Below are 26216 nucleotides of genomic sequence, written 5' to 3' on the forward strand. Positions count from 1 at the left end.
TACCTATCTTTTACTTTTAGATGTATCTAAACGAATTCCACGGAGAAACTGTGTAATTTCGCTTGAACACCAATTTGAAACTTGTAATTAACGAAATAATCGCTATCTTCTTAAAAAGATAATTTTACTCAAATAGTTGAGGTGAAAGTGTTCCCAAACTCCTTCTATTTTTTCCCAATTATGTATATTTATGAGCAAATTAAAACTCTTCTTTTTACAGTCATTTACAAGTACACCTAAAAATTACTGTAATCGTGATAGTTTACTAGTTATATGGGGCATTAAAAAACTTGTAATTACCCAATCAAGCGCTGTCTTTTGAAAAGCCATAAAAATGGTTCAATAAAGCTGATACAAGTTCCAGTGGTTGTCAGGCTCCTTATCAAACCGAAAATACCTCCCTTAGGTTTAAAGGGGTAATTCACTCTTGATTGGATTACATTACGGGAAATCGTATCCACGGAAAAAATATAATAAACAACAAAGTTCTTAAATTTAGGTTAAAATAACTTTTAACGCGATTCCTTATCCTTCTTCGTAAGAAAAACACTTAGTCTTGAAGTATGAGTGATTTTCCCAAAAGTTAAGATTGCTTATTATTTTTTAGAACACAAATGTGACAAATCTCCAGCGAACTGGAAGAATAATAAGAGAGAACGCTATAGTCGGGTGCCCCGACTATCAGATACCCGTTACTCAGCTAAAGGGAATGCGAAGGAGATGGAGATAAAAGCTTTGATCCGCCGTAACTTTTTAACGAATGGTCCGATTTAAAAAATTTCTTCTACATTTCGATAGGTATTGATAAACACAACAAAACTGCATTTTTACTTTTCCAAAATATTGAAATTTTTAAAATCGTATATATGCGATTGTGGGCGTTAGAGGGGGCGTGGCACCCTTTTGAAACAAACTTGCGCTGCGTAGGTACTCCTAGAATCTGCATGCAAAATGTCAATCTTCTAGCTTTTATAGTTTCCGAGATCTCAGCGTTCATACAGACAGACAGACAGACAGACAGACAGACAGACAGACAGACAGACGGACAGACAGACGGACAGACGGACATGGCTAGATCGACTCGGCTAGTGATCCTGATCAAGAATATATATAGTTTATACTTTATACTTTTGCACGAATCTAATATACCCTTTTACTCTACGAGTAACGGGTATAAAAATACCTAATTAACGAATATTTTCTACATCGAAAGATTATTGTGACTACCAAATTTCCAATTCTTCGTATTTGTAAAGTTGTTGCTTTTGTGTAATTCCCAATTGTTTAGATTACATTACCGCGATTCTTATCCACGGGGTAAATAAAAACAAATTTCGAATCAAAACCCAGCAAATTTTTGTCGACTAAGGGGGAATTCGTCTCAAGTGTCGTTTGTCTGGCGAATCCTTATCTCTCAAGCACTGTCACTTCTCACAGCTCCAATTGAGTTCAAAGAAATCCATGAAATCACAGTGAGCTTCAACTAATACCCACTAATCGCCTGCACTTAATCTCGATTACGGGCAATTACGAGTGTAATCGCAATGCCAATACGGATGAAACATGCCCTGCTATACGCCCTGCCCCCAAAAAGGCCGTTGTACCTGTCAAATTAAGTGATTAGGTGTCCGCCACTGATAACTCGATACTTGTGATAAGCCTCCGGCTCTTGAGCTGTGAGCATTGAAATCCGCAAACAAATCCGACACGTATAAAATTGCCACTGGAATTGTCCGTTGTTTTAGTTGGCCTCCGTCCGGCGAGCGGTTACATTACGGTAGTACGGATACCAGAAGATTTCGATTTCGGAACCGGGAGTTTTTATTATTTCTACCAAAAGATAATCGAAGTGGTTTCCTTACTCTTGGTGACCCCAATCTCCTGCCGGAGAAATAGACACTACGGTAAAACGGATAACGGAAGACTACGATTTCATTGCCGGAGATTTGGATTATTATTTTAACCAATCATCAGGCCACACACGTGAGTGCGACCGAATACGACAAGTGAGCGAGGAGATTGGGGGATATCGAAGTGAGAGAGTGAGTTGAGTAGCCTGTGCTCTCGCTGCCGCTTGGTGACCCCAATCTCCTGGCGGAGAAAGAGCGGGCCAGAGAGTTCTGTCGCCAAGCGAGCAGCGCAGCAGCCGCGCCGCAGACGACCGCCGACCGTCGATGGGGACAGTTGTTCCTACCGCCTCCAATCAGCTGATCCTCATCAGCCGCCAACCGATCGCTTTTCCAATTGGACTCGCGATCGCCTCGCCCACAAGATTCAGTTTATTTTCGGTCATCTGTGCTAATAATCCCGCGAGTGCCAACTAATTGTGCTGCCGGTTTCGTAGTGCAAGTGATCACGTCTTCCCAAAGACGAAAGATTCTTTCTGCAGGCCGAAGGTAACCAAACAGTTGCCAGGCTTCTTCTCTCCCTCGCTCTCTCTTTCTTCTGGGGGCTTTCTTTCAACAAACAACCGCAAGTGCAGCCGCAACTTCCTTTCTTCAGCAGGTTATTGACTCAAGCCCTTGCAGCGTGTCGCGTTCTATGTGTATTTATGTTTGAATGCCGTCTGCATCTGCATTTGTATCTGTATCTGTTTCAGTGCTGGTGATTGTTTGTGTCCCAACTTCTTTTCTTCCGATGCGTCTGCCTGAGTTTAGACCAAACAAATGCGGTTCTTGTCGCGAGCTGATGTTGTTTTTATACCTCAGGAGCGGAGGTTGAGCGACGGGTATATGGAACTGAAAGAAAAAGAGGTTTTAGTCCTTGAAAGACAGTTTGCTTTAAGATCAGTCCAAATATTTTATAAGTCTTCCTAAAAGAACTATATGAAAGCTGAGTTTAGGAGATCAAGGATTGGTTCTTTAAACCTCTTTCAACTGTTAAAAAATTTTCATTATTTTACAGTTTTTAATTTTTTATTTGATTTGCATAGCCTGGTAAGTTACGATCTAGAAGAATTTTCCTAGAGTATCTCACAGTCTGCAGTACTCTTATTTGTTTGTTGCCTTTGCCGGCTTTTCTTTCCCGTTGTTGTCACAGTTGATTGCCGACGCCTCTGTAAACCCAAGATTTGTTTTGGATTTTCCTCTTCCTCCTATTCCCCTCATTCAAATTGTCTTTAAATAGTTCTTTCTTTCATTTCTCCCCCTATGATTTTCTTTTTTTTCTTATATTAAGTAGGCGTGGTTGCCGCACAGAGCGTTCCCTCTGTTTGTTTGTTTTTGTGGAAAGTGATTAGTTCAATCGAAAGGCGCTTCAGAGGAGTGAAGACTGAAGAGATTACTTTTGCACATCCCATTTGTTTTTACCCGCCTCACTTTTAATCGACGAGAAGTTGCCTTCACGGTCTTCTTCTTGCCGCCGGCGCGGGTCACCTAGAAGTCAGTGAAAAATGGGTCGATGTTGCACTGTAATCCAAATGGTATTTTGCATTCAGTCGCGGGAAACAGAGACACTAAAAACATTTCGCTTAATTGCCTCGGTAGCCAGTACTTTTTCTGCCCCCCACCCAGTGCTCCTATTCGTTTTTAGGACACACTTGCCGTCAGTTTTTGTTTTAGTGGCCATTCATCTCGAAAAATACAATATTTGAACAGTTTAGAGGGCTACTTAAAATGGAGATCACCCATTTGTAATCCTCAGTGCGCCATTATTTAGAATAAGCTACATTTAATTAACTAAATCTTAGTGAATGAATGTAGATCTCATAAATTTATCGATCAAGTGCTATTTGACGACTTAATAATGAATTACATTTTTTTAAATAAATAGACCATTTCGTATTTAATAATTCATGAAATCTTTATTTTTGATTCAACCGACAAAACAATAGTGTATTTCCTCTGCGGTAAAAGCAAACAAATAGAATTTTGTTATTAAATATTTCCCACACACAAAACTCAGCCGCATCACATGTGTGAACATTAAACGATAATATATGTATTTCAGCCCAGTTGGCTATAAATAAGAATGAAATACCGCTCAAGAAATTACAAAATGTGTCTCGTTCAATGCTGATTTGCTCCGAATGCCGATGTTCTATTCGCTCAATTTGTTAGATTCCCGAATGTCGAATATAAATATGGGCCCATTGTTTATTTTTTAGAGCTGCATTATTTCAATGTCGTTGGCTAATTTCCCTCTGTCGATACTTTTCTTTTAAACGGCAAGCTTTTATTTCGTTTTTTCCTCCAAATGGTCAACAGATGTTTTCCGGTCGCAATTTAGTTTAGAATTTTTTGAAATTATTGTCTAGAAATGTGAAGATTTTTCCTAGCTAATCGTATTGTATTTTTTTGTACACATTTTGGGTACTCAAGATTTTTGTAGCCTACTTCATTTCCTGCCCACTTGACACTTCTTAGACCCGATAAGTATTATCTCTGGCAGATGCTTTGAATAATCACTGCTTGGCTCGATAATGGGCTGAGAACCTCATTCATGCTTCGAGGTTTGTGCTCATGGCTATCAACATATTTCCTGATTGATTTCAATGGAACACTGAATGGCTGGAATCCGTTGGCAGTGACAGCTTTAAGTTGATCGCACTCGCTTATCACGACCCCTAATTATTTAATCGATGCTCGACGCTCAAGTGGCTGCATTAACTTAACTTAACCCCCTTTCGACACAAAAAGGGGGCCGATTAGCCGCGATGACGGGATATGTATATACATAAACATATCCGCAGAGCTTTATCAGTGGAATGCGTCACAATCGGAATTCGACAATTGAACTTAATTAGTGGGGTGCACTGACACTGATACCCCTTAACTTTTTGGTGACCAATAATGTGAATATCTGTTAATTCTTTTCAGGCCACAATGAAATCAAAGTACGAGAACATGAAGATCATCTACAACCGTAGCAAGATCGGCTGGTATTGGGCTCCACTGTTTGTGTCCTGTTGGTTCCTGCTCTTCTACCTGGTGGTGATACCCAGTTTCCATCGTATGCCACAGCTGAAAACCATCGAGGATGAGCGCCAGCAGCCGGGTCAGTTCATCGGTGAGCGGGCGGAGAACACCCTCTTGAGGCTGTCGAAGATCGGACCCAAGGTCGTCGGCAGTGCGGCCAACGAACAGGTGGCCGTTCAGTTCCTGCTCAGCGAAATAGGTGACATCATCGAGGGGGCGCGCTTAGACTTGTACGACATCGAGAAGGATGTTCAGGTCGCCTCCGGAAACTACCTCCTGTGGTCCATGGTCAATGTCTATCAGAGCATTCAGAATGTGGTGGTTAAGCTGTCGCCCCGGAATGCCACCAGTGAGGCTGCTCTTCTGATCAATACCCACTTCGATTCCGTTCCGGGAAGCTCGGGAGCCGGAGATGCCGGCATGATGTGTGTCATTATGCTGGAAGTTCTGCGGGTCATCACAAAGTACGAGACTCCTTTGACCTACTCGGTGGTATTCCTCTTCAACGGAGCCGAGGAGAATCCGCTGCAGGGCAGCCACGCCTTCATCACCCAGCATCCTTGGGCCCAAAACGTGAAGTAAGTGGAGTTCTAGTATATAGTCCATAATTATAAATTTATTTAATTGTAAAGAATTTTTAACTACGTTATTCTTCAGAGCGGTCATCAACTTGGACTCAGCTGGCAGCGGAGGTCGGGAAATTCTATTTCAATCCGGACCCGATAACCCTTGGCTTATGAAGGTATGTTATCTCTTATAACTGTTTCCATTTATTTTGGATTATTATTCATCCTCCTTTTATCTTAAAAGTACTACGGCAAGAACATAGTTCATCCGTTTGCCTCCACTATCGGAGAGGAATTGTTCCAGAATGGCTTCGTGCCATCAGAGACCGATTATCGCGTGTTCCGCGACTACGGCCATATACCCGGTAATATAAAGTGAAGTACGAAGTACCTAATCTCTAATACCTCTGGTCCGTCAGGTCTCGATATGGCGCAGACTTTGAATGGCTATGTGTACCATACCAAATATGATCGCTTTAATCTCATCCCTCGACGCACTTACCAACTGACTGGCGAAAATATCTTGGCTCTGGTCAAGGCTCTGGCGAATGCGGAAGAGCTGGAAAATCCATCGGTAGGTTCTTTGAAAAGCGTTATAAGTTTGCACATTATAAACAGGGATGTTCTACCTATAGAAATACGCTGAGGGTCATATGATATTCTTCGACATGATGGGCTGGTTCTTCGTCTATTATCCGGAGAGCACAGGTGTGATTATCAACATATCCGTGTGTGTCCTGGTGTGCATCACCATTGTCCTCTATATCTGGATGATGTCCAGTAGCACGGGCATGTTCCGCCGTCGCATCTGGGCAAAGTTTGGCATCCTGACCGCTCTCCAGGTGACGGGTGTGGCCCTGGGCATTGGCCTGGTCATGTCGATAGCCCTGTTCCTGGACGCAGTAAATCTCCCGATGTCCTGGTTCTCGCAGAACTGGATGCTCTTTGGCCTGTACTTCTGCCCCATGATATTCGGCATGGGCATACTGCCGGCTATTTATTTTAGTCGCACCAAAGAGGTAGGTTTGGATAGTCCTTGTTATTTAATGACTATACAAATTGCTTTCTTTTCAGCATGGCCTGCCCTTGGGCTATGGCATTCAGCTTCTGATGCATTCGCATTGTCTGATCCTGACCGTTGTCACCGCCATAATGGTGAGCTACAGTATTCGTTCGGCCTTCATCATAATGCTCTGCATTGGCTTCTACACCCTATCCGTGCTTATCAACCTGGTGACCAAGGCCCATAAAACCAGTAAGCTTAACTGAGAGATATGTGCTTTTAAAGAATTATAAAATCTATTTTATTTTTTAGATTTCCTGTGGCTTATTCCACACTGCATCTGCCAGGTGCTGCCCTTCATGTTCTACACGTACTGCTGCTATGCCTTCTATGTGGTTTTTGTGCCCATGCAGGGACGCGAGTGTAATACCAATCCGGAGATTCTGATGGGATTCTTCACGGCCCTGATGGTCTTACTTTTTGCACCCTTCGTGGTGCCGTTGCTCTGCCTGTTCCGAAAGTCGAAGACCATTATCTCAACGTTTGGCGTCTGCACGATAGTATTTATCATATTTGCCGCAACACCCATCGCCTTTCCTTACGCCGAGAAGACAGCTGCCCAAAGGTTCTTCGCTGTGGTGAGTCCTTTAAGTTTATAGATTTATCTTCTAGAATCTAGATCTTAAAAAATATTTTCCTCTTACAGCACACAGCTCGAACCTTCCACAATGGCGATGCCGCTAGCACGGTGAGCCACACGGATTCGGGATACTTTGTCCTTCCCGTCGATCGACGTCCTCATACCGTGGATGATATTCTCTTTGAGAACACCAACTTTACCAAGGCGGAGCGAATGGACTGTGATTCAGAGCTTATGTGCGGCTTTCCCATATACAGTTCCCGCTGGCTGAATGCAGTGTAAGTTGGAGAAACTTCATTGAACTAACCTTTACTTACGTTTTCGAATTTCACTGCAGTGACAATAGCTATTTTGTACCTGGCCCCGAGCCCAATATGGAGTATATTCCCACGCTGACCATTTTGGATAAAACGAGTAGTTCGGATACGAATATCAAATTTGATCTTGAGATCTCTGGACCCAGTCATACGAGCATATTCATACTACCCCTAAACGATAGCAAATTGGTGGATTGGTCGTTCATCAGAGAGCCGTTGGATACAAATGTAAAGCCACCGTACTATGTGTACTGGTCGTATGCACTAGATCCCAAGCCCCTGCAGTTTTCACTGGAATTCGAGGTAAGAATTTCACAACAATACCCCAGAAAAATCATCAAGTTAATATTTCTTTACAGCACGACGATCCCGATTGGTCAGGGGGCACTTTTAAAATCGCCCTTATGGGCCACCGAATACACGACGACATGTTCATAACGCAGGACTTCCGGGACTTCCTGGCCACGTTTCCACCTTGGGCGCATGTTAGCTCCTGGCTTGGTTCCTACAACAGTTGGCAACTATAAACATACGCCAAAAGTCTCTCTACGAACTCAACTCAATCCCATTTTTGCCATGACACCTCAGATAATTTTAATATTGGTACTACTGATTATGACAGTTTATGTACCAGTAACCCTTATCCAACGAACAAAGTGTCGATAGCGATGGCACGCCCTAACTTGTACTTGTATTTACGATTAGAACACTGTAGTTACTACTTTGTAATTTTATTAAAATATACTATAAACTATTTATTAAGATACGCCAACTTTGGAGTCTATATTCTCATCGCTGCCTATACGATCCAGCTCTCGAGGGCCGAGAACCAGTCGGTGGTGTAGGTCCAGTCGGGGAAGGTGGCCAGGAACTCCTTATAGTCCTCGGTGTAGTGCTCCGGATGGTACTGGAAGTGCTCGGTGACCACCAGCTTCATGTAGGGTCCCTCCGTGTTGCCCTCCTCGTGCTCGAGCTCCACCCAAAAGTTGAGGGGCTCCTCGGTTTGCGAGTATATGGCATAGATCAGATAGGGCGGTATGTGATTCTCGTCCAGCGGTGTGTGGTCGAAGGACCAGTCTGTGACCTTGACGTTGGCTAGGGGATCTATGTACATCATGACGCGATCACTGGCCCTTAGGCTGTACTCGTAGCGCACCTTGTTGCTCGTTACAGATTGCTTTGATAGCTGGGTAAGATTAATGCTCATCGGGAAAACTGGTGGCGTGCTGTAGATCCAACGAGCTGAATCTCTGGGAGGGGAGATGGGGTTAAATACAAAGTAAGTTTGGTCTATGTATGATCACCAACTCACTTCCAATCTATCCAGCGCCCACTGTACAGAGGAAGGCCACAGAATGGTTCCGCGGCACAGGTGGCTGCCGTCCAACTTTCCGGTTCGGCGTTCTTGAAAGTGGTATCATCCAGTTCGTGGAGACGGGTGTCCACAGGCTGGATATAGTAGCCAGAGTCCTGCTTGTTAGTGCCATCCAAGTTGTGGAAGGTTCGCTGAGTGTGCTGAAAAATAAAAGTACATTTCAGGATAATTTCCCCAAAATTATTTTAAGTATCGAACATACCAGCACATAATAACGCTGAGGGGCCACTTCCTTCACAAAAGGAAAACCGGCGGAGGTACAAGCCATGATAATAAATACAATAGTGATCACACCAAACGAAGAGAATATAATCTTGGGCTTGCGGAACTTGTGCATGATGGGAATCTGCAAAGGGATATGCTTGAAGTAACTTCTACTTCAGGTGTTTTCCTAGGTAAACTTACGACAAAGCCAGCGTAGTTAATTGCGGTTGCAATGATGAAAACAGCAACCATTATATCGGGGCTGCTTTCTGGTCCATCGCGACCCTCCATGGGAACAAAGGTCAGGAGCGTTGCGTAGCAGATATAGGTGTAGAAGAAGAAGGGTAGAACCTGGCACAACAGGTGAACCGTCACAAAGTAGCTCTCTAAGGGAAAAAAATATTAAATAACACAAAAAGTAAATTAACTCGTTAAAAACCCACTCTTCAACGTAAGCTTTAGGACGATTTGCAGCAGGACGGAAATGGCGTAGAAGAAGATGCCGACCATGGGGAAGTAGCTGGAGCGAATGCCCATGCTGGTCATGATGATGCAGAGCAGGGCCAGCAGGATGCACTGGGCGTGCATGAAGCAGGCGATGGTCTGATCCAGTTTCATGTTGGTCTTCCTCTTCGTCAGCCCAATATAAATCGCCGGAAGAAGGCCAAAGACAAAGAACAGGGTGCAGAAGTACAGGCCGAAGGCCATCCATTTGCCATAGTACCAGGATTCAGCTAGACCGACGCCCTGCATGAAAACGGCCACCAGGAGGGTCAGGCCACAGGCGACGAACAAAGTTCCCGCCTGAACGAGGAAGATGATGCCAAATCGCAATATCACCGCCTTCGGAGCATCGGCTCCATTGTCCAGGGTCATGATGTAAAGCGAGGTGCCAATGCAAACGAAGGCCGCGACTGAAACCACAATGTTAATGGCCAGGCTCGTGGATTCCGTGTAGGTCATCATGAACCAGCCCAGGAAGTCATAGTACACCGTGTGACCCTTTTCATGGGCCGTGGTATTATCCAGCTCGGGAGCATTGGCCAGAGCCCAGATCAGGGGCAACACGTTCTCGCCGGTCGACTGGTAGGTGCCACGTTCCACGTTCCGGAAGTTATCGAACTCGGTGTGGTACACATAGCCGTTCATCACGCTGGCCATGTCCAGACCGGGAACTCCGCCGTAATCACGGAAAACGCGAAAGTCCGTATCGGAGGGTATAAAGTTATTCTGGAACAGCTCCTCGGCCAGGGTCTGGGCATATGGGTGTGGCACACTGGCCTGATAGTATTTGGCCAGCCACGGGTGATTGGGACCCGTCTGGAAGAGCACCTCGCGTCCACCGGCGCCAGTGGAGTCCAGGTTCACCAAGGCTCTAAAATAGTATAAGGAGAAGATGGTTCATTTAATGGGTTATCGGGGATTTTTTACTTTAACTAGAAAAAGTTATTTTTAGCTTCACCCAAAAAAAAATCGATATGAAACGTAGATAGATTTTACATTATGTAATATCAATTTCAACTTGATATTTTAACTTTTATATGCTCGAAATGAGTATATTATGTAAAAACGATATGGGTTTTGCATCACCAGAAATTTACACACGACATTTTCTAATTGATCTAAAGATTTTAAGATAGCTTTAATATTATTCTCTTATATTTTACTTTTTTTTTATCGTTTAGAATACCTTAAGGAATATTTCTTATCCACTTACTTGCAGTTCTTGGCCCATTTGTGCTGTGTGATAAATCCATGTGAGCCGAGCATGCAGGCCTCTTCCGCTCCGTTGAATAGGAAGACTACGGGATGGATGAGGGGTTTTTCGGAGCGCGAGATAACGCGCAGGGTTTCGAGCATGACCACCACCATAACGCCATCATCTCCAGCGGCCGGGGTTTGGACCTCTGAATCGTAATGGGAGTTCACCAGCAGGTAGTTATCGTTGCTCGAACTCTTCTGGGATATTTTCACCACCACATTCGAGAGATTGGTGTAGGTAATAGTCATGCCCCACAGATGGAAGCCGCCAGAAGAGTACTGCGTGTCCACCTCAATATCGTAAAGATCCGTGCGCGCTTCGTCCTTGACTTTCTGGATCTCTCGCAGCAGGAAATTCACCGTGTGCACCTCGTTGTTAATGGAGCCACTCATTTTGTTGCCAATTGCCGAGTACTCGGCCAATTGTCGCATCGCCCGCTCGCCGATGAACTCGTCCGGATGCAGTGCCTCATCGCTTTGGTACAGCATCTTTGGATAGCTGTGGAAACTGGGCAGTACGGCGGCGTAGAAGAGGGCGAAGGCGGCAGCCGCATAGATGGGAGCTCCGAACCAAGGCCACTTTTTGTCCCTGGACTTGCCGCCATCCTTCTCGGCTGTGATGTCAAGGATTGAGAATGACATCTGGAAAACAAGTTCGTTTAGGTATAAGTTTTAGAAGATACTAAAAGTCCTTCATAATTCATTATTTCTGAACCGTATCTTAAAGTATAATCTTTGCAGCACATTTTCGTGCGTTCCAATTAGAGGAGTTAAATTAATTAAAGAGTTAATGATATGTTCGAGATTCTAGTTATATAAATTATTTTGATCATTATCAGGACGTTAAATATTTATGACTCTATAAATATTTTGAAGGGGAAAGTCTACACTCTAGCGCAGCCCCAAACCTCCATCGCCGCAAAACTAAAAAAAATGGATACTTTTGGGCTGAAAAAAAAAACAATTCTCCACAATTCTCCACAATTCTCCAACAATTCTCCAATATTATATTACTCTTTACGATATTCACATATTGCACCCTCTTAAACCTGTGATCACTGTGGACGGCAGACCACGTAGTGACGAAGCGATGTGATGGTCGAAAGGTATCGCAAAAACAGGATTGCATACCAAGAGCTAATCAATTTCAAAAGGTTTGGGAGAGAGAGCGGTGAAAGTGAACATTTAAAAAACTTGAGCTTTTGGGGCCGGTGTCCTCTCAATGTCATTGAATTTACTAGTCTAGTTGCATTTTTACTAAGCATGAGCTCCTTTTAAAAGTTATACTTAAAAGAAGGTTTTATTCTTCTTCCCAAAATGAAAACTTAATTTTGTTTGTCAGTTTTTCGTCACAAATGTTGATATCAGAACTTTTGTATGTTGAAGCGCACCTTCGTCCCTGTTTTTTTTACCTCGTTGATCTAAGATCAGAGATCATTTTAAAATGGTTTCGAAAAAACAGTCTTTCGATCAAATTGAAGTCATAAATAGCAATAAACATTTCAGAATAGATAAACAAATTCCATTGGAGAGTTTAGAAAGGTCGTAAAGCAATTAGCACCCTAGAGAGCACTTAGCTTTATGGCCTTTATAAAGCCTTTAAGGCAACGAGAACGTGGTCTAAAAACAGCAATCGATAACAAAGCTGGGTCTCATTATATGGCCGATATAAAGTTCCTTATCGCCTATGGATACTCGAAGAGAGCGAAGAAAACAAGGGTTTTCTTTGCTGAAAATAACACTAACATAACACTGTCCAGCGATCCCTTGATTTAAGTTCTTAAACTGAGCCGCGGGCTTATCGCCAGACGTGCCTTTCACTTTTTCGACAGCTAGCCTTATATTTCAAAGAACCGGACAACAATCGCGGTACTACCACACTGAGGACACTCTGAGATCGTAATCAGCGGAACACGGTGAATTATGGTGAGGCACTAACCTTCTGATCGCACGCGACTCGGACCTGAATCAAAAACGATGAAATACAACCGCACCAGAGCCCAGCCGTTGGGCAACTAAGACGCCTCGAGCCAGTTCGCAAGAATTAAGTAGGGCCAGGTTCGGCGCCGTGGATCGCTTATCGCCCCCATGGCAGCGATAATAATTAAATATTATGATTATAATCGTCGATTCTTGCGCATAAAACGATTACATCCTGCGATAGGCGATACCAGAAGCTGTTTCTCTTTATAACCTTTTATAGGTTGTTAAGTTGTTAACGCGATTAGGAAGCTCGTTCGGCATAGATCTTTCGGTGGGGTCCAAAATCTAAAAAAATCTACATAAGTATAATTAAGATAAGTTACTTGGTAATTTGGGACGACCTTCTTATCGGTCTACATAAATCCTAAACGTGTAAGTCAGATAAGGGCTGAAAACCCTATAAATGAAGTAGATTTCGGACTCATTTAATCTTAAGGCTTAATCGGGTTATATTTCCATAAAATATTCAGCTAAAGTAGGATAATAGTATCAACAAAGACAAAAGAGCGTAATGACTTGGAAATTCATGAATTAAAACACTAGGTGGTAAACCCCAAAAACCCACAATTTTTAATTTATGGTGTATAAAGTTCACACTGTATATTAAACTTTGTTGGTGAGTTAACAATGTCTTTTTCCATGTAGACTCTATATAAGTTTGTTTTTTGTACTTATAAAAATGTCTTAACAGGATGACTATTATAGCCAAAGTATACAATTTACTACTATGAAGATCAGTAGCCAAAATAAGTTGGCTCCCACGTTTATTAAATTTAAATCCACTTCATAGATTATCATCGACATTGTTTGACTATTCACGCTGATAAGCACTAGTACACATTAAATTATCAAATGGTAATCTAACAATCTCCCGTCGAATCAGTCTGCATCACACTCTTGGTGAATGGACACTGTGAAATTTCTCTCTTTTGGGGAACTTCTGGTGTTATTGCTGCTTTTTTTGGCAGGCACAAGGTGTTTAAACTCAGTACTATAAATTATAAATCTACAGCAGATTATAACCCGACAAAGTCGTAAAATTCCAGTTAATACGAATTTAGGTAATCTATTCTACGGACACCGAAAGTAGACATACTCTTTTTGGTAAAAAGTTTCGACGTTTTTCAGTTAGGAGGTCATTCTACATTTTACATTCCAACACAATGTATAAATACATTCTACGTATACGATTTACGCAACTTTTGACGTGATAGACTTTTATAATCGGAACTCTTTGAAATTGGCCGTCACAGTTTGAGGGATTAATTATAAATAGCTATTGATAAATTAACAGCCCAATTAAGGTGAATAGGTTTAGATAACGGCAATCAATCATAACGTTTGTTCATATCTCAAAGTTCGCAAAAAACTTCTCAAAATGTAAGCGTTTATTTTACTTAGGTATAAAAAATCTACATATAGCCTCTCTAATAGATCCGGCTTTCAAATGATGCTGGCCAGGGAGTGGCATCCACATATTTGGGGAAACTGTCTAGGAACTTTTTGAAGTCCGGTGTGATTAAGTCCTTGTGATGGGTCCAATGGCCTCCGAGTCCCAGCTCAAGAGTGGTTGAATTCCAGTTTCCATTGGGTTTCTAACAGACATGAAATGTATCCATTAGTTTGTAATCGTTTGGCCTTAGCAATAACTTACCTCCAGCTCAAGCCAGAACTTGAGAGGATCTCCATTGACGCCCCAGGAGAAGTAGATAAAGTATGGTGGCTCAAAGTTCAGACGTAAAGGAGCCTGTAATTATTAAGTTATTAACATGGAACTGTCAAAGTAAAATAGGTTAAATACTTACTTGATGGAAGGACCAATCCTTCACCTTTGCTCCATTCAAGGGCTGAATAAAGAGCGCCATGTGATTAGGTCCACTTAGCTGCATTTCGTAACGAATTTTGGTGGATGACAGCTGCTTCTTCGAAAGTACTATAACAGTGGGCACATCTTCGCCAAGGACTGGCTCCGAAGCAGGTATCCACAGGCTGTTCTTTCTGTAAAAATTCGGTTTTCCAAGTTCAGCAAAGGAAGATTTTCAATTTTCAATAGTTATCTGACCTCGTCTTGTGCCAACGCTGATTGTACAGGGGCAATCCGCAGTTGATTTCCTTCTCGCAATCAGAACCGATTCGTTGGGCCAGCGTCATGTTGATAACCGCATCTGAAGGAAAGAATATCCATAAATAAAACTCTAAATTAAAGTGCAATATAACTTACTTTTAACCGTGTAGGTGCGTCTGTCCTGGGGCATAATAAAGTAACCAGATTCCTGACGACGCACATGGTTTTCGGCGTCGTGGAAGGTACGTTTGGTGTGCTAATAAAGAAAAATACACCCTTTTACATCAACTGCTTCCAAAATAACTGTGTAAGTACTCACCAGCACTGCAAATCGCTGGACATTTGTTTCCGGACGATAGGGGAATCCCACTGGAGTCATTGCAATAATGAAGCATAATAAGGTAATGCCCATCAGACCGCAAATAATAGTCTTTGATTTGTTGAAGAGCTGCAGAACGGGAATAATGAAGCCACAGCACAGGAAGCCGACAGCAACACTGAAAACAGCCACCGCCAGATCAGGGTTAAGGTTTTCACCAAACCGACCGAACATGGGAATAAAGGTGGTAAAGAACCCATGCGAGAAATAGGCGAAGAATACAAACGGCGGAACAGTGCAGACAATGTGCGGAATGACCCAGGCCACATCTTTCAGAAAGAAACTTGTTATAAAATATATTTCTAAAGATTGCTAGCTATAACTTACCCTTGCTGTGCAGTTTGGTGGCAATATTGATGATAAGACCCACCGTATAGAACAAGCAACTGAGCATCAGGACAAAAACAGAGCGAATTCCGCAGATGGTAAAGATCAGGGTAAGGATGGCCAATAGCACGCAGTGGCAGTGCAGCAAGAGCTGAATCCGCTGGCCAATGGGTAGTTTATCCTGCGGAAATACCCTTATTTAGTATTGTTAAAATACTGATCAGTAAATACTTACATCCTTGGTATAGTGGAAGTACAAAGCGGGCACAATAGCTAAACCAAAGAAGAATGTGGTAAAGTAGAGGCCCAGGATGAGCCAGGAGTTTGAGAACCACGACAGAGGCAAATGCACCGCGTCCATGAAAAGCCCGAGAAGAATGGGCAGCACAGCTCCCACGACAACGGATAGAATCTGAACAAGAAGGGTGTGCAAGACCCGTGTGAGGATCTTCTCCAGCTTTATGCCCGAGCCAACCGACATTAACTTAAAGGCGAAACCACAAATACCGATGGCTGCCAAAGCCACAATAACGTTCAAAATAATGCCCTCGGTTTCGGTGTAGAAAACCAGGAACCAGCCCATAACATCAAAATAGATGGTGTGACCCTCGGCGTATTTCTAAAGAAAAAAACATTAGTTATTCAATCCTATGATTTCGATTCAAACCAATCTTACCGAGGAATCCTCTATCTCCGGACTGTTAGCAATCTGTCGAACCAAAGCCAGCAGATTGTCACCAGTGTGCTGGAAACTTCCCCTGGGAAAGATCTCTGCCCTGTCGTGCCGCGTGTGGTAGACAAACCCGTTGTAGGTGTAGGCCATATCCAAGCCGGGAACCGATCCGTGGTCACGGAAGATACGGAAGTCCGTGTCAGAGGGAATGAAGTTATGCTGGAACAGCTCCTCGCCCATGGTGGAAGCATACGGGTGCTTGATGGCACGCCTGTAGTTCTTCATCAGCCAGGGGTGATTGGGACCCGATTGGAAGAGGATCTCCCGACCGCCGTTTCCACAGGAATCCAGGTTGATAAGAGCCCTTAAAAGTAGAAGAAATATTTAGTTTCCTAGCAAATAAGAAGTGCTCCCTTGACCTACTTGCAGTACTTGGCCCACTTGTGCTGGGTGATGAAGGCATGCGAGGCCTGCAGGGGATTTTCCTCGGCTCCGTTGAACAGGAATACCACAGGGTTCTTCAGGGGCTTGTCGGACTTGGCCAGCACCCGCAGTACCTCCATCATGGTGGCCACCATGGAACCATCATCGCCGGCACCAGGTCCCGCCGGCACCGAATCGTAGTGACTGTTTACCAAAAGGTAAGTGGTGCTGTTGGTGCCCTTTGGGCTGATCTTAACCACAATATTCTGGATGCTCTGGTACATGTTGACCATCGACCAATGCACATAGCTCCCGGAGGCCACCTGGACATCGACTTCAATGTCGTTGGCCGAACCTGAGCGAATTTTCTGCATCTTTTGCGACAGCATCTTCAGGGCGGCCATCTCGTTCTGCCTGCTGCCCACCACTCGGGGTCCCAGACTCACCAGCTCGCGAAGATTGTTCTCCGCCCGCTCGGCGATGAACTGGTCGGGGTGCTTGGCCTCATCCTGGATGGTTAGTGGTCGGGGCAGGCGATGGCAGGCGGGGATCGAAATGGCCACGTAGAGAAGCAGCCAGAACCCAAAGAAGGCTGGTGCCCAGAACCACTTGATCTTGTTCCGCTGGACAAAGGCTCGCTCACAGCCATTGGGCTGGGCCTGAAATAAAGATAAATATGAATATTCAATTGACTAATAAATCACTTTATAACTGGAGTATAGCCTTATACTCCAGGTTAATGCCACAGCTGGCAAAAAAAATAGTTTCCTAAGCGAAAATAAGATTTGCTAATCAAAAACACAACATTTATTTAAAAAGTGAATAGTACAAGAAATATAAAAATAAGTACCAATTCATAAATAAATGGAGTTTATCGAGTCTGCCTGGGGGGTTCTTAAATACTCATCCCATTTGGGGAATTCCGCTCCCTGAGTAATATACAAATTTTGCATAATTCTGCCTAAAGCAATGATAAGACCATTTTCGGTACGATTTTATTCAGACAGAATGGATTTTACCCAGAATTAGATACATTTACGTCTGCCACTAGACGTGAGTCAGTTTCGAAATTGGAACCGACTATAGCTATCAAGTCGAATGTTAGATTTAATCCATCAACAGTTATCTTATCGCTGGTCAACCCGGCTGTCGGCAAAGTCGCAGAACCTGTTGCCACCGAAAATCGAATTGGTTATAGGTGGAAAGTATGCTTCCTTGTGTTGGCGGCTGCTCCACTAAACTAAACCCAGACAGCTAGATAAACGGAGGGTGCAACTAGGGCAGAGTGGCCGTCGCTATCTCAAGGGTATCCACAGTTCGTTAATTAACGAGTGGTTCCCAGATAAGTATTGCACTCAGGCCGCCAAAAATAATCGATTCTTTCGGAATTTACCCACATGGGTAATGCTCATGTTGCGGCTGCTTCGATCGTGGGAGATTAGCCTATGCCACACCCAAATGAAGAGCAATCTAATCAAGGACCCGAAATGGCTGCTTACCTCATACTGGTGGGAGCCCCGAGGTCGGAGCAACGGATCCGCGTTCGTAGGATCGCTGGTCGGCGTTATTACGCGTCGCCGCACACCCTTCTCGCTGCCACTCATTTCTCCGGTTTCTGCTGCCCGGTTCTTGGTCAAGATCTATCGAAGAACCGATCCCGACGGCGTCTAACGCTCAACTGAACGCTCCGCTGCATTGGTTATCCTAAAGTACCGCACACATTCTGCCGGTCTCAAATTCCCTCTCCATGGAGAGGCTATAGCTTTGTCAGTCTCTCGCCTACGCTATTGCGTATCTTATCTATCGGTTCGTATAATACGGATAACTAGTGGGGCAGGAGGGGTATTGTGGAGAACGAACTTTTCATTAACAGTCGACTGCGAGAAATGCCTACATAACTTCCGCTTGGACTCAACATAATTCTGAACTTGACCAACTCGATATGGGCACTTCCAAAAAAAAGTCCACCAAGCCAAAAACCTTGAAACTTGAATAAAACATATTTCCACATGATTTTGCCCCGATATTAGTTTCTAATTAGTTGGATACTGAGCTTAACTACAAATTTCGAGTATAGTTTGATTATTTTAATGACAAACTCTACCAATATACGGAATAATCAGTATTTGGCTATTTTTTTGTTATTTTTTGGACCTGTCTTCTGTTGTTAATTTATCCTATAGGAATGCTAATATGTAACATTTTTCTGTACTGAATGCTTCATTCACATGCTAAACTATTAAGTTAAAAGCAAAACATCCAGCAATTGAGAGATAGAGGTAAAAAAATCCGCTTTACCAAACAGTCGGAAAAAATGTCCCGAGCGACATGTCCCGAGCGAATGTGGTTGAAACTTTATAAAAAAAAAACGGCAAAGAATTTTTGAGTAAAACCAAAAGCATTTCACAGCGACATGTTTGAACAACATTCTAAAAAAATCGCATTCAAATATTCCATCAGAATTCGCTAATTTCTGGTGTTGTATGAACTTCCCCGAAATCCACTTCTATTTTTGTCCCGAGCGAATACGGCAGTTTTTTACCGATATCTTAAAAACTAAAAGTGGTACAAAATCAAGATTTTTACCAAAAATAGAGCTTGGGAAGAGTGAAAAGAAAAGCCTATAATTAAAATTAAAATCCATTGTTTTACAATTTTTTTTCAACTTTAAAGGTGTGCAAATGTCCCGAGCGACATTTTGGAAGTGCCCATATATCAATTAATTGGAGCACCAGCAATTTAGGTGCAAACTATTTTTTCCCATGGTTTGTATCTTATTTCTTCGCACCTAATAAAAGCAAATACAAATACTTTTCTCTTAGAACTGATAAAGATTGAAAAAAAACGTTGGTTGGAGAAGTTACCTTACATTTTATACTGATAAAATGCCATTTAACTTATAACTTGTCAATGTTTTTGGAACCTTAAATCTATTTTAAAAGAGGGGATTACACTGATTGCCGAAACCTTTGTTGTTAAAAATACTTAAAATATATCGTTAAAATAGAAACAACACATATGTCGCTAAGTAACATAACATGCCCAAGTAATCAATTTGTGCAACAATAAAATTAATTTGTTCTACAGGAGTAAGCATGACCTTTTCCAATCTTATTATACATCTATTTTTACTTTCTTTTGCCAATATGAGTGGTTTGACCTTTAGATACTTAAATTTTGTGAAGTTTCTTTTTTTTACCGAAAACTATTTTGCGAATATACGATTTAAGAATTCAGCAAAAACAAGCCCTCTTTTTTCTCCGAGTGCACTTTGAAACTGAGAGGAACTTGCCCTCTACATTCGAACTGCAATCCGCATCCGTACCTTCGATCTTTTCTCCTCCGTTTCGCTGCTCATTCCGAGGCGGTCTTCCTCTTCCCGTATCTATGTAGCTGCGAAGCCGCCGTTGTTGTTGTTGTTGTTACCGCTGTGAGTTCCAGCCGCTGAATGTGGGAGCGATGTTCACCAAGCCGCGCTTTAATACCTCTCGCACACAGAACAAAGCGCTGCGGCACCGACTGAATTATTTAGAATGGTCACCGTTTTGTTGACAGTTGTTAGTTGCTATTATTTACACTTTTTACCGGCCCATTGTTTACTTAGGCAAATGTGTGTGAGAGAGTAAACAAAATAAAAATTGCTGTGCGACACTCGATTGAAATAACAATCGTTTCGATCGACTATCGCACGAAAACGGGTTTTATCTCTTCGGTAATTGCATACTTACGGGCGGTAATGGGAAAAAATTACACTGGCCAGCAAAACAAGCGGAAAGCGTAACAAAAGAAACGGGACATGTAAGAACCATTCATTTTGCTCATTTACAGTTATGAGCCCAGCGGGTGCATTTCATTCCGTCTCTTTCTGGCTTGCATGTGCATTAGAAAACGATGACGTTCGAAACACACACACCGGCAGGCTGCATCCCGCATGGAATTGAGGACGAAGTGAAATGCAATAATGGGTCGAGGAAAGTGGAGAAGTGGGCGGAAGGCGGAGGGGGTCGTAGGCGCAGTGTCATTCAACTTAAATGGAAGAGAGAGACAGCCGCTATAGATGTAACTTGGCTGTGTGTAAGTGTGCCATTTACTCTCGTGGATTCATTCACTCACTAACACAGACACTCTATCACTCACTCACTTCTTCATTGATGCCTTGTGGCAAGGATATTCGTAAACAAAGCGTTCAGCGGAACATGGGTCGAAAGGATAATCGATAGAATGAACGCTTGCGAATATGGAAGTGAAAATCGGGAGAGGCTGAGGCCCCACAATGCCGCTGAGCTGTGAAAACACTGACCAGCTACGAATTTAAACTACGCTTTCTGGCCAGCATTTATGCCTAGTTTGATTGAGAGACCCTCTTCATAACGGCGCAAGCGCGAGAGAGAGCAATTGCCGGTTGGGGCCACAACCAAAACAAAGCGAAATATGTGTCAGCTGCTTCTTCTGCCCGCCTTTTCGACACAAATTCGCGCGTCCTCGTGCTTTGCGGGTCTCCCACAACCCCCTTCTGTCTTTATGGCGCGTTCATTTTGGGGCGCCGCATGGCTGCGCCTCCTCGCTCCACCCACTCTCTCTCTCTCTTTGGCTCTCTCTTTCGCCACTTTCTCCGCAGTTGAGCCGCCTTACCTACTACCAAAGTCTCAGTCGCGTTTCAACACTCGATGCTTTTGGTCGTGCTCGCTGCCAAGGAGAAAGTAGAAAAATAAACTAGGACTCAAAGGATCCCTAACGGTACTGAAATGTGCTTGGAGTAAAAAAAGGGGCCGCGTGTCTATGTGTGCGCGTGTGTGTGCGTCTATCTCTCGGCCGCTTCCGTTGGCCTAGCTAAAAATAAAATTATATAATTTTTAATAAAAAACCCCCCTGCGAATGCAAATCGTATCCGAAAAAGAACAAACCGGAGCCAGCTGAAGAACACACGGAATTTGTGAGTAACAGCCGCGCGATTGTTGGCCAGGCCAACAAGCGGGCCCAAAAACACGTGAAATGTTTGCATACTTAATGGAGGCGTGTCGTTCGTATTCAAATACTTAACTTGGCTCCCTTGGTCTTGTCTACGAAAACATTGGATTAAAAAACGCGGCGCATGCAAATCAGTGTGATTTAATGAAAACACTCTGAAAAGTCTATATAATCAAGTGGTGCGCAATAGGATAACTCTAGGGAACAAAATACTCTGCTGGGTTTCCAATGCTTTATCGAAAACTTCTACGGACTGGCCCCGTATTTATTGCAAATCAATTAAAAGTTGTAATCGAAAGTTTAGGAAACCCAACTTTGTCGAAGCCAAATTGTCAGTTTGGAACTTTTAAATTGATTTCCACATGATAGTTTTCGTTTATTGATCCCTATTAAAGTTTAGAACGGCATTGGGCTATTAGAATGAACAAAAAAAGTCCTTAATTTGCGGAGATTACAGGTCGTTGACCAAGCCGATTATCATTAGCCTGCTGTTAAAGTCCCATGCCACGGCGCAAATTTTCTTTTATGCGACTCTCTTGCCCACACCACTAACCAAGTTTTTCCTTATTTTTTTCCGTTTACTTTTGTGGGTCATAATAAAATTTTGGACAATGACACAATAGCGGCAAATCAGTGGCAGGATGTGGAGAGAACAAAGCACACGCAAGGAAGTGGAACACGAGAGGAATAATAAAAGAAAACAAAGAAGGAAAAACAAAACAAAAACTGGTAAAAACCAGAAAACTTTTCCAGTTAAAGTTCTAAGTAGTTGGCTCAAGGAGAGATTTTTCCAAAGAAAAAAGAAAATAATTTAACAATTGCCAGATTCGTGTCGACCCTAATTTTGTTTTTTAGTTCCGATTGCCTTGGTTTTCAATTTAGCCTTCTCCTTTCCATCGACACCTCAATCGAACATTTTGGCTTCAATTAGCGTCTGCTTAGCCAAAATTTAAATAGATACCACCGAAAGTTTATTTCGCTCTGAAACCTGGAATGCCGACAATTGTTTACAACCGTGGAAAATGTCACGGGAAAAGTTCAAGTCCTTGGGGGCGCTGTGCTGTGAGGTCTTGGGAAAGTTGCCCATCTGCTGGTGTTTTTCGGAGACAAAGGACCGGATTTCATCGAATTTGAGTCCTTGCTAATAGCGAATCGAGGCGAAGGCTCATGGGAAGAGCTCGATGTGTGGCTGTGGATAATGGATAATAGGAGAGTGGGTCTATTTTACCCCCACTCATCTGGTTTTTGTCTCCCTTTTTATCCCCATATACACTTGACTGAGCCTGCTGACGATGCTTCTATTCCGTTACACGGAAAAAAAGCAGCCTATATCAGTTATATCTTACCAAAATTGGGTTATGTTATAGTAATACCTAAAATTTAGAAATTTCGAAAACCTGAATATTTAAAGAAATTTATTTTTTACTTGTTTTTTAATTTTCAACTTAGCTAGAACTTTTTCTGTGTGCACCTTTGCTATCACCAGATTTTCTGCTTTTCCCTGGATGCGTGTGTTACGCTTTTTAATGAAGTCATTTGAAGCATTCGCTGATTCGTTTGTGATTTATGAGCAGACACCACAGTCAGGGGATGAGCCTCCCCTTTTTTTCCACCTTCCCCCACAGGTGACACGCATCAATCAGTTTTCGTTGTTGTTCCTGAGCCATGGATGTTGTTTTTGTGTCTGGTTAGGCATGTGTGTAACTTCAGTTCACTTGTCACGATAATTGCTTCAAAAATTTCTGGCCCAGAAGCTAACTGGATTAGGCTAATTGGTTGCCAGATGTTCTGGGTTTAGAAATTCACCTGGTCTTATCTCTACGGTAAGTACAGGAACCAGTTTGAACAACGTTAATTAAGGCAAAGGACTGCTGATTGCAAATTATAAAGGCAAATAGTATTTAAAAGCCAGTTCTTCCGTCTTCTCAAACATTTTCTTCAGGTGATTTCACTGCATCTTAGCTCGGGGTTGTGTAAATGCAAATTCGGAATTTCCTTTGTATTTATTATGCCTGCAGCTTTCGAGAGTTTAATTAATTACTTTGATATAATTACGTAAATGCCGCGTAATCCCCGGATGAAAGCTTACGACGTTATTCCTTTTCTCCTGCCGACAGGTTTTTAATCCCCAACTTAAGTGCTTTTTAGAGCAGTGCCCTTGTAAATGTTTCAACTTCGCGAGTCAGTAACCTAATCATACTTCCCCGCATATATATCCCACAACGATTGGACTATTTCATGCTTGATTAAACCAACGACCAAGCACAATACTTATAACTCAATGTCGAAAGTTGTTCTTCGCACGAGCACAATGCCAGCGGCACTGCCAAATGGAGATGGCTCCCAAAGGAGGGTAGATTCCACCTCATCCTTGCCAAACGACACAGCAGACATTGACTTATTCATGCTGCTACTGTTGCAGTGCAGCTTTCGACCCGGCCAATGACTTTTGTACTTGGCCAGCGAATGAGCAGTGCAACCCGAGGAGACACTCCCCTCAAAAGCAATTATATTTCCTTCGAAATGCAACAGCAGAAACGCGACTCCTGGATGGTCTAATAGATTTTACTAATTCTTTGCTGCTTATTTTTTAGCACCTTCAAGAAGGTGATTTTTGGTTAATGCTGAAACGAGTTTTAAAATTATAATGATTATCACAAAGTATTCCCAAAGTATATTTTATACCGCTTTCTTTTATTTGAAACTCAGCTTCAGCATTGTTTCTCGTTAAAATGTATTCTTTGCGAGTGCTTGCGGTCAAGCCATGAGGGAGATTCTCATTAAGTGCCACTGAAAGCATCCACAAAGAGACACTGTTCCAAAGGATCGTTGAAGTTGAGCACTACCCCCGTGAACAGGATAATCGAATCCGTTGCCCAGGTAACCTTTTGGCTGGTTGAGTGGACAGCGATGCCAAAAAAAAGGTTAAATCAGTGAGGTCTTCGAATGTGAAGACTCATTGCGGGGGTAATGATGTTTGGCAACCACTTTGATAGACAGCTTCATTCAAACGGTCCGCTTTTTTTCCGGCTTTGCCAGTGAATATTGTTTTCCTCAGATAAACGGTGTAATATCGAAATTTATGAGAAAGTTTCAGCTCGTTTCACCCCAGAATACATTAACAAGCATTGAGCCGCTTTAATAAAGAGCCTCCGAGGGAGAAGCGTATTTTTTCCACTTTTATTCCTGTATCGATTGTCCGTTTGAGTGTGTGGGCATTGGCGATGAGCTGGATGTATCTGCTGCTGATATGTTGGCCTAATCATTCGACTGGAAATCGTACAAACAAAGGCACGCCTTCACGAATGTTTTTGATGTTGAATGAGTGGGATTTTGACTTGTCGGCGGAACGGGTGGGGATACACAGACACAGGACTCGTCAATGGGGTCCCTGTCGTTATCCCTTGAGCTTTTCGACCCTCTTGTCGAGCAAATAAAGTTACTTTGCCATCAGGCGGGGACAGACAAAAGTTGGCCTACATCTAGTTAATTAAGTAGCTATTACAGAGCCCACAAGCCACATTAAAGCTGCATTTCAAACCAAATGAAAAGCCACAGCATACGTCACTATTTCTGGGAATTACAATTTAAGAGCTTATACAATTTAATGTTTTTTGCGGAATGTGCAGAATTGAAGATTTAATCGAAAACGCAATCGTAGCGCAATTTGAAAAAAATTCCAGCAATTTTCATTTTGTGGAATTTGAGTCGAGCAGTTTAAGTGATTCAGTAATTAATCCATCTGTGTTTAATCCCTTTTTGCATTTATGTAATTTCCATCGAAGCTCTTTAATTTATTTCCTGCAGAAGCACCTGCCATGAGATTTATGAAATCGATTCGGTAAAGCAATTTTTATACCCGTTACTCGTAGAGTAAAAGGGTATACTAGATTCGTGCAAAAGTATGTAACAGCTAGAAGGAAGCGTTTCCGACCCCATAAAGTATATATATTCTTGATCAGGGTCACTAGCCGAGTCGATCTAGCCATGTCCGTCTGTCCGTCTGTCCGTCTGTCTGTCTGTCTGTCTGTCCGTCTGTCCGTCTGTATGAACGCTGAGATCTCAGAAACTACAAAAGCTAGAAGGTTGAGATTTCCCACACATATTCTTTGGCTTCCTACGCAGCGCAAGTTTATTTTAGCCGAGCGCCACGCCCCCTCTAACGCCCACAATCCCCCACTAACGATTTTAAAATGGGTCCTGCGCCCACATCTTTAAAGATTTCCGAGAAGTATAAATGCAATTTTGTTGTGTATATTTATACCTATCGAAATGTAGAAGACATTTTTCAAATCGGACCATTCATTAAAAAGTTATACGCAATCAAAAATTATATATCTATCTCCCTCGCACTCCCTTTAGCTGAGTTACGATTATTAGTCGGGACACCAACCCGACACAGCGTTCGCACTCCCTTTAGCTGAGTGACGGGTATTAGATAGTCGGGACAACAACCCGACTATAGCGTTCTCTCTTGTTTATTTTATTGTTTCCCTGCATTGTAAATTAGTTATATCACCGCTGGCATATTTATTATCAGCGCACGGAAGCACATATCAATCAAATTCAAAAGGAAATAATCAATTCTCGGGTAGCGGGGAAAATCTGTGAAGTGT

At 42.7% G+C, this 26216-nt stretch overlaps 3 protein-coding genes across 5 annotated transcripts; 1 reads left to right on the forward strand and 2 right to left on the reverse strand.

Moving 5' to 3' along the window:
- The first annotated feature begins 1965 nt into the window (after nt 1-1965).
- On the forward strand, nt 1966-8201 carry LOC108060070 (endoplasmic reticulum metallopeptidase 1). 2 transcript variants are annotated; one of them, XM_070213295.1, is made up of 11 exons: nt 1966-1983; nt 4818-5494; nt 5574-5658; nt 5727-5847; nt 5902-6056; nt 6118-6501; nt 6557-6737; nt 6798-7123; nt 7192-7403; nt 7463-7745; nt 7802-8201. In XM_070213295.1, exons 2-11 carry the CDS (start codon nt 4824-4826, stop codon nt 7967-7969), a joined length of 2586 nt encoding a protein of 861 aa, XP_070069396.1. In that variant the 5' UTR covers nt 1966-1983; nt 4818-4823; the 3' UTR covers nt 7970-8201. The 2 variants fall into 2 exon arrangements, with proteins under 2 accessions (XP_070069396.1, XP_017001126.2); XM_017145637.3 differs by lacking the exon at nt 1966-1983 and adding an exon at nt 2144-2396 and having other exon boundaries at nt 7802-8200.
- Nucleotides 8158-12783, reverse strand: LOC108060069 (endoplasmic reticulum metallopeptidase 1). Its single transcript, XM_017145636.3, has 7 exons — nt 12722-12783; nt 10739-11424; nt 9465-10396; nt 9223-9407; nt 9020-9163; nt 8755-8957; nt 8158-8692 (listed from the first exon to the last, which is right to left on the reverse strand). Exons 2-7 carry the CDS (start codon nt 11422-11424, stop codon nt 8242-8244), a joined length of 2601 nt encoding a protein of 866 aa, XP_017001125.3. The 5' UTR covers nt 12722-12783; the 3' UTR covers nt 8158-8241.
- Nucleotides 12784-14132: 1349 nt separating this feature from the next.
- On the reverse strand, nt 14133-20257 carry LOC108060093 (endoplasmic reticulum metallopeptidase 1). Of its 2 annotated transcripts, none has more exons than XM_017145671.3 (11): nt 19958-20257; nt 16633-17291; nt 16213-16573; nt 15772-16155; nt 15537-15717; nt 15150-15478; nt 14987-15086; nt 14828-14930; nt 14571-14763; nt 14420-14512; nt 14133-14360 (listed from the first exon to the last, which is right to left on the reverse strand). In XM_017145671.3, the coding sequence occupies exons 1-11, from the start codon at nt 19988-19990 to the stop codon at nt 14193-14195; spliced, it is 2604 nt and encodes an 867-aa protein (XP_017001160.3). In that variant the 5' UTR covers nt 19991-20257; the 3' UTR covers nt 14133-14192. The 2 variants fall into 2 exon arrangements, with proteins under 2 accessions (XP_017001160.3, XP_017001159.3); XM_017145670.3 differs by lacking the exon at nt 19958-20257 and adding an exon at nt 18132-18315.
- Nucleotides 20258-26216: the final 5959 nt, after the last annotated feature.

The sequence above is a fragment of the Drosophila takahashii genome, chromosome 2R (assembly GCF_030179915.1).
Source record: "Drosophila takahashii strain IR98-3 E-12201 chromosome 2R, DtakHiC1v2, whole genome shotgun sequence".
In the NCBI taxonomy this organism is placed as follows: Eukaryota; Metazoa; Arthropoda; class Insecta; order Diptera; family Drosophilidae; genus Drosophila; species Drosophila takahashii.

Excerpts from the sequence above, each read along its gene's own strand:
- LOC108060069 (XM_017145636.3), bottom strand. The coding sequence starts at position 11,424 with ATGTCATTCTCAATCCTTGACATCACAGCCGAGAAGGATGGCGGCAAG. Across the intron at positions 10,397-10,738 it reads AAATGGGCCAAGAACTGCAA|AGCCTTGGTGAACCTGGACT; the intron begins GTAAGTGGATAA and ends ATACTATTTTAG. Across the intron at positions 9,408-9,464 it reads CCTAAAGCTTACGTTGAAGA|AGAGCTACTTTGTGACGGTT; the intron begins GTGGGTTTTTAA and ends TTTTTCCCTTAG.
- LOC108060070 (XM_070213295.1), top strand. The coding sequence starts at position 4,824 with ATGAAATCAAAGTACGAGAACATGAAGATCATCTACAACCGTAGCAAG. Across the intron at positions 5,848-5,901 it reads CGACTACGGCCATATACCCG|GTCTCGATATGGCGCAGACT; the intron begins GTAATATAAAGT and ends CTGGTCCGTCAG. Across the intron at positions 7,746-7,801 it reads AGTTTTCACTGGAATTCGAG|CACGACGATCCCGATTGGTC; the intron begins GTAAGAATTTCA and ends ATTTCTTTACAG.
- LOC108060093 (XM_017145670.3), bottom strand. The coding sequence starts at position 18,236 with ATGAGTGGCAGCGAGAAGGGTGTGCGGCGACGCGTAATAACGCCGACC. Across the intron at positions 15,479-15,536 it reads CACCAAACTGCACAGCAAGG|ATGTGGCCTGGGTCATTCCG; the intron begins GTAAGTTATAGC and ends TCTTTCTGAAAG. Across the intron at positions 14,361-14,419 it reads AGTTCTGGCTTGAGCTGGAG|AAACCCAATGGAAACTGGAA; the intron begins GTAAGTTATTGC and ends CATGTCTGTTAG.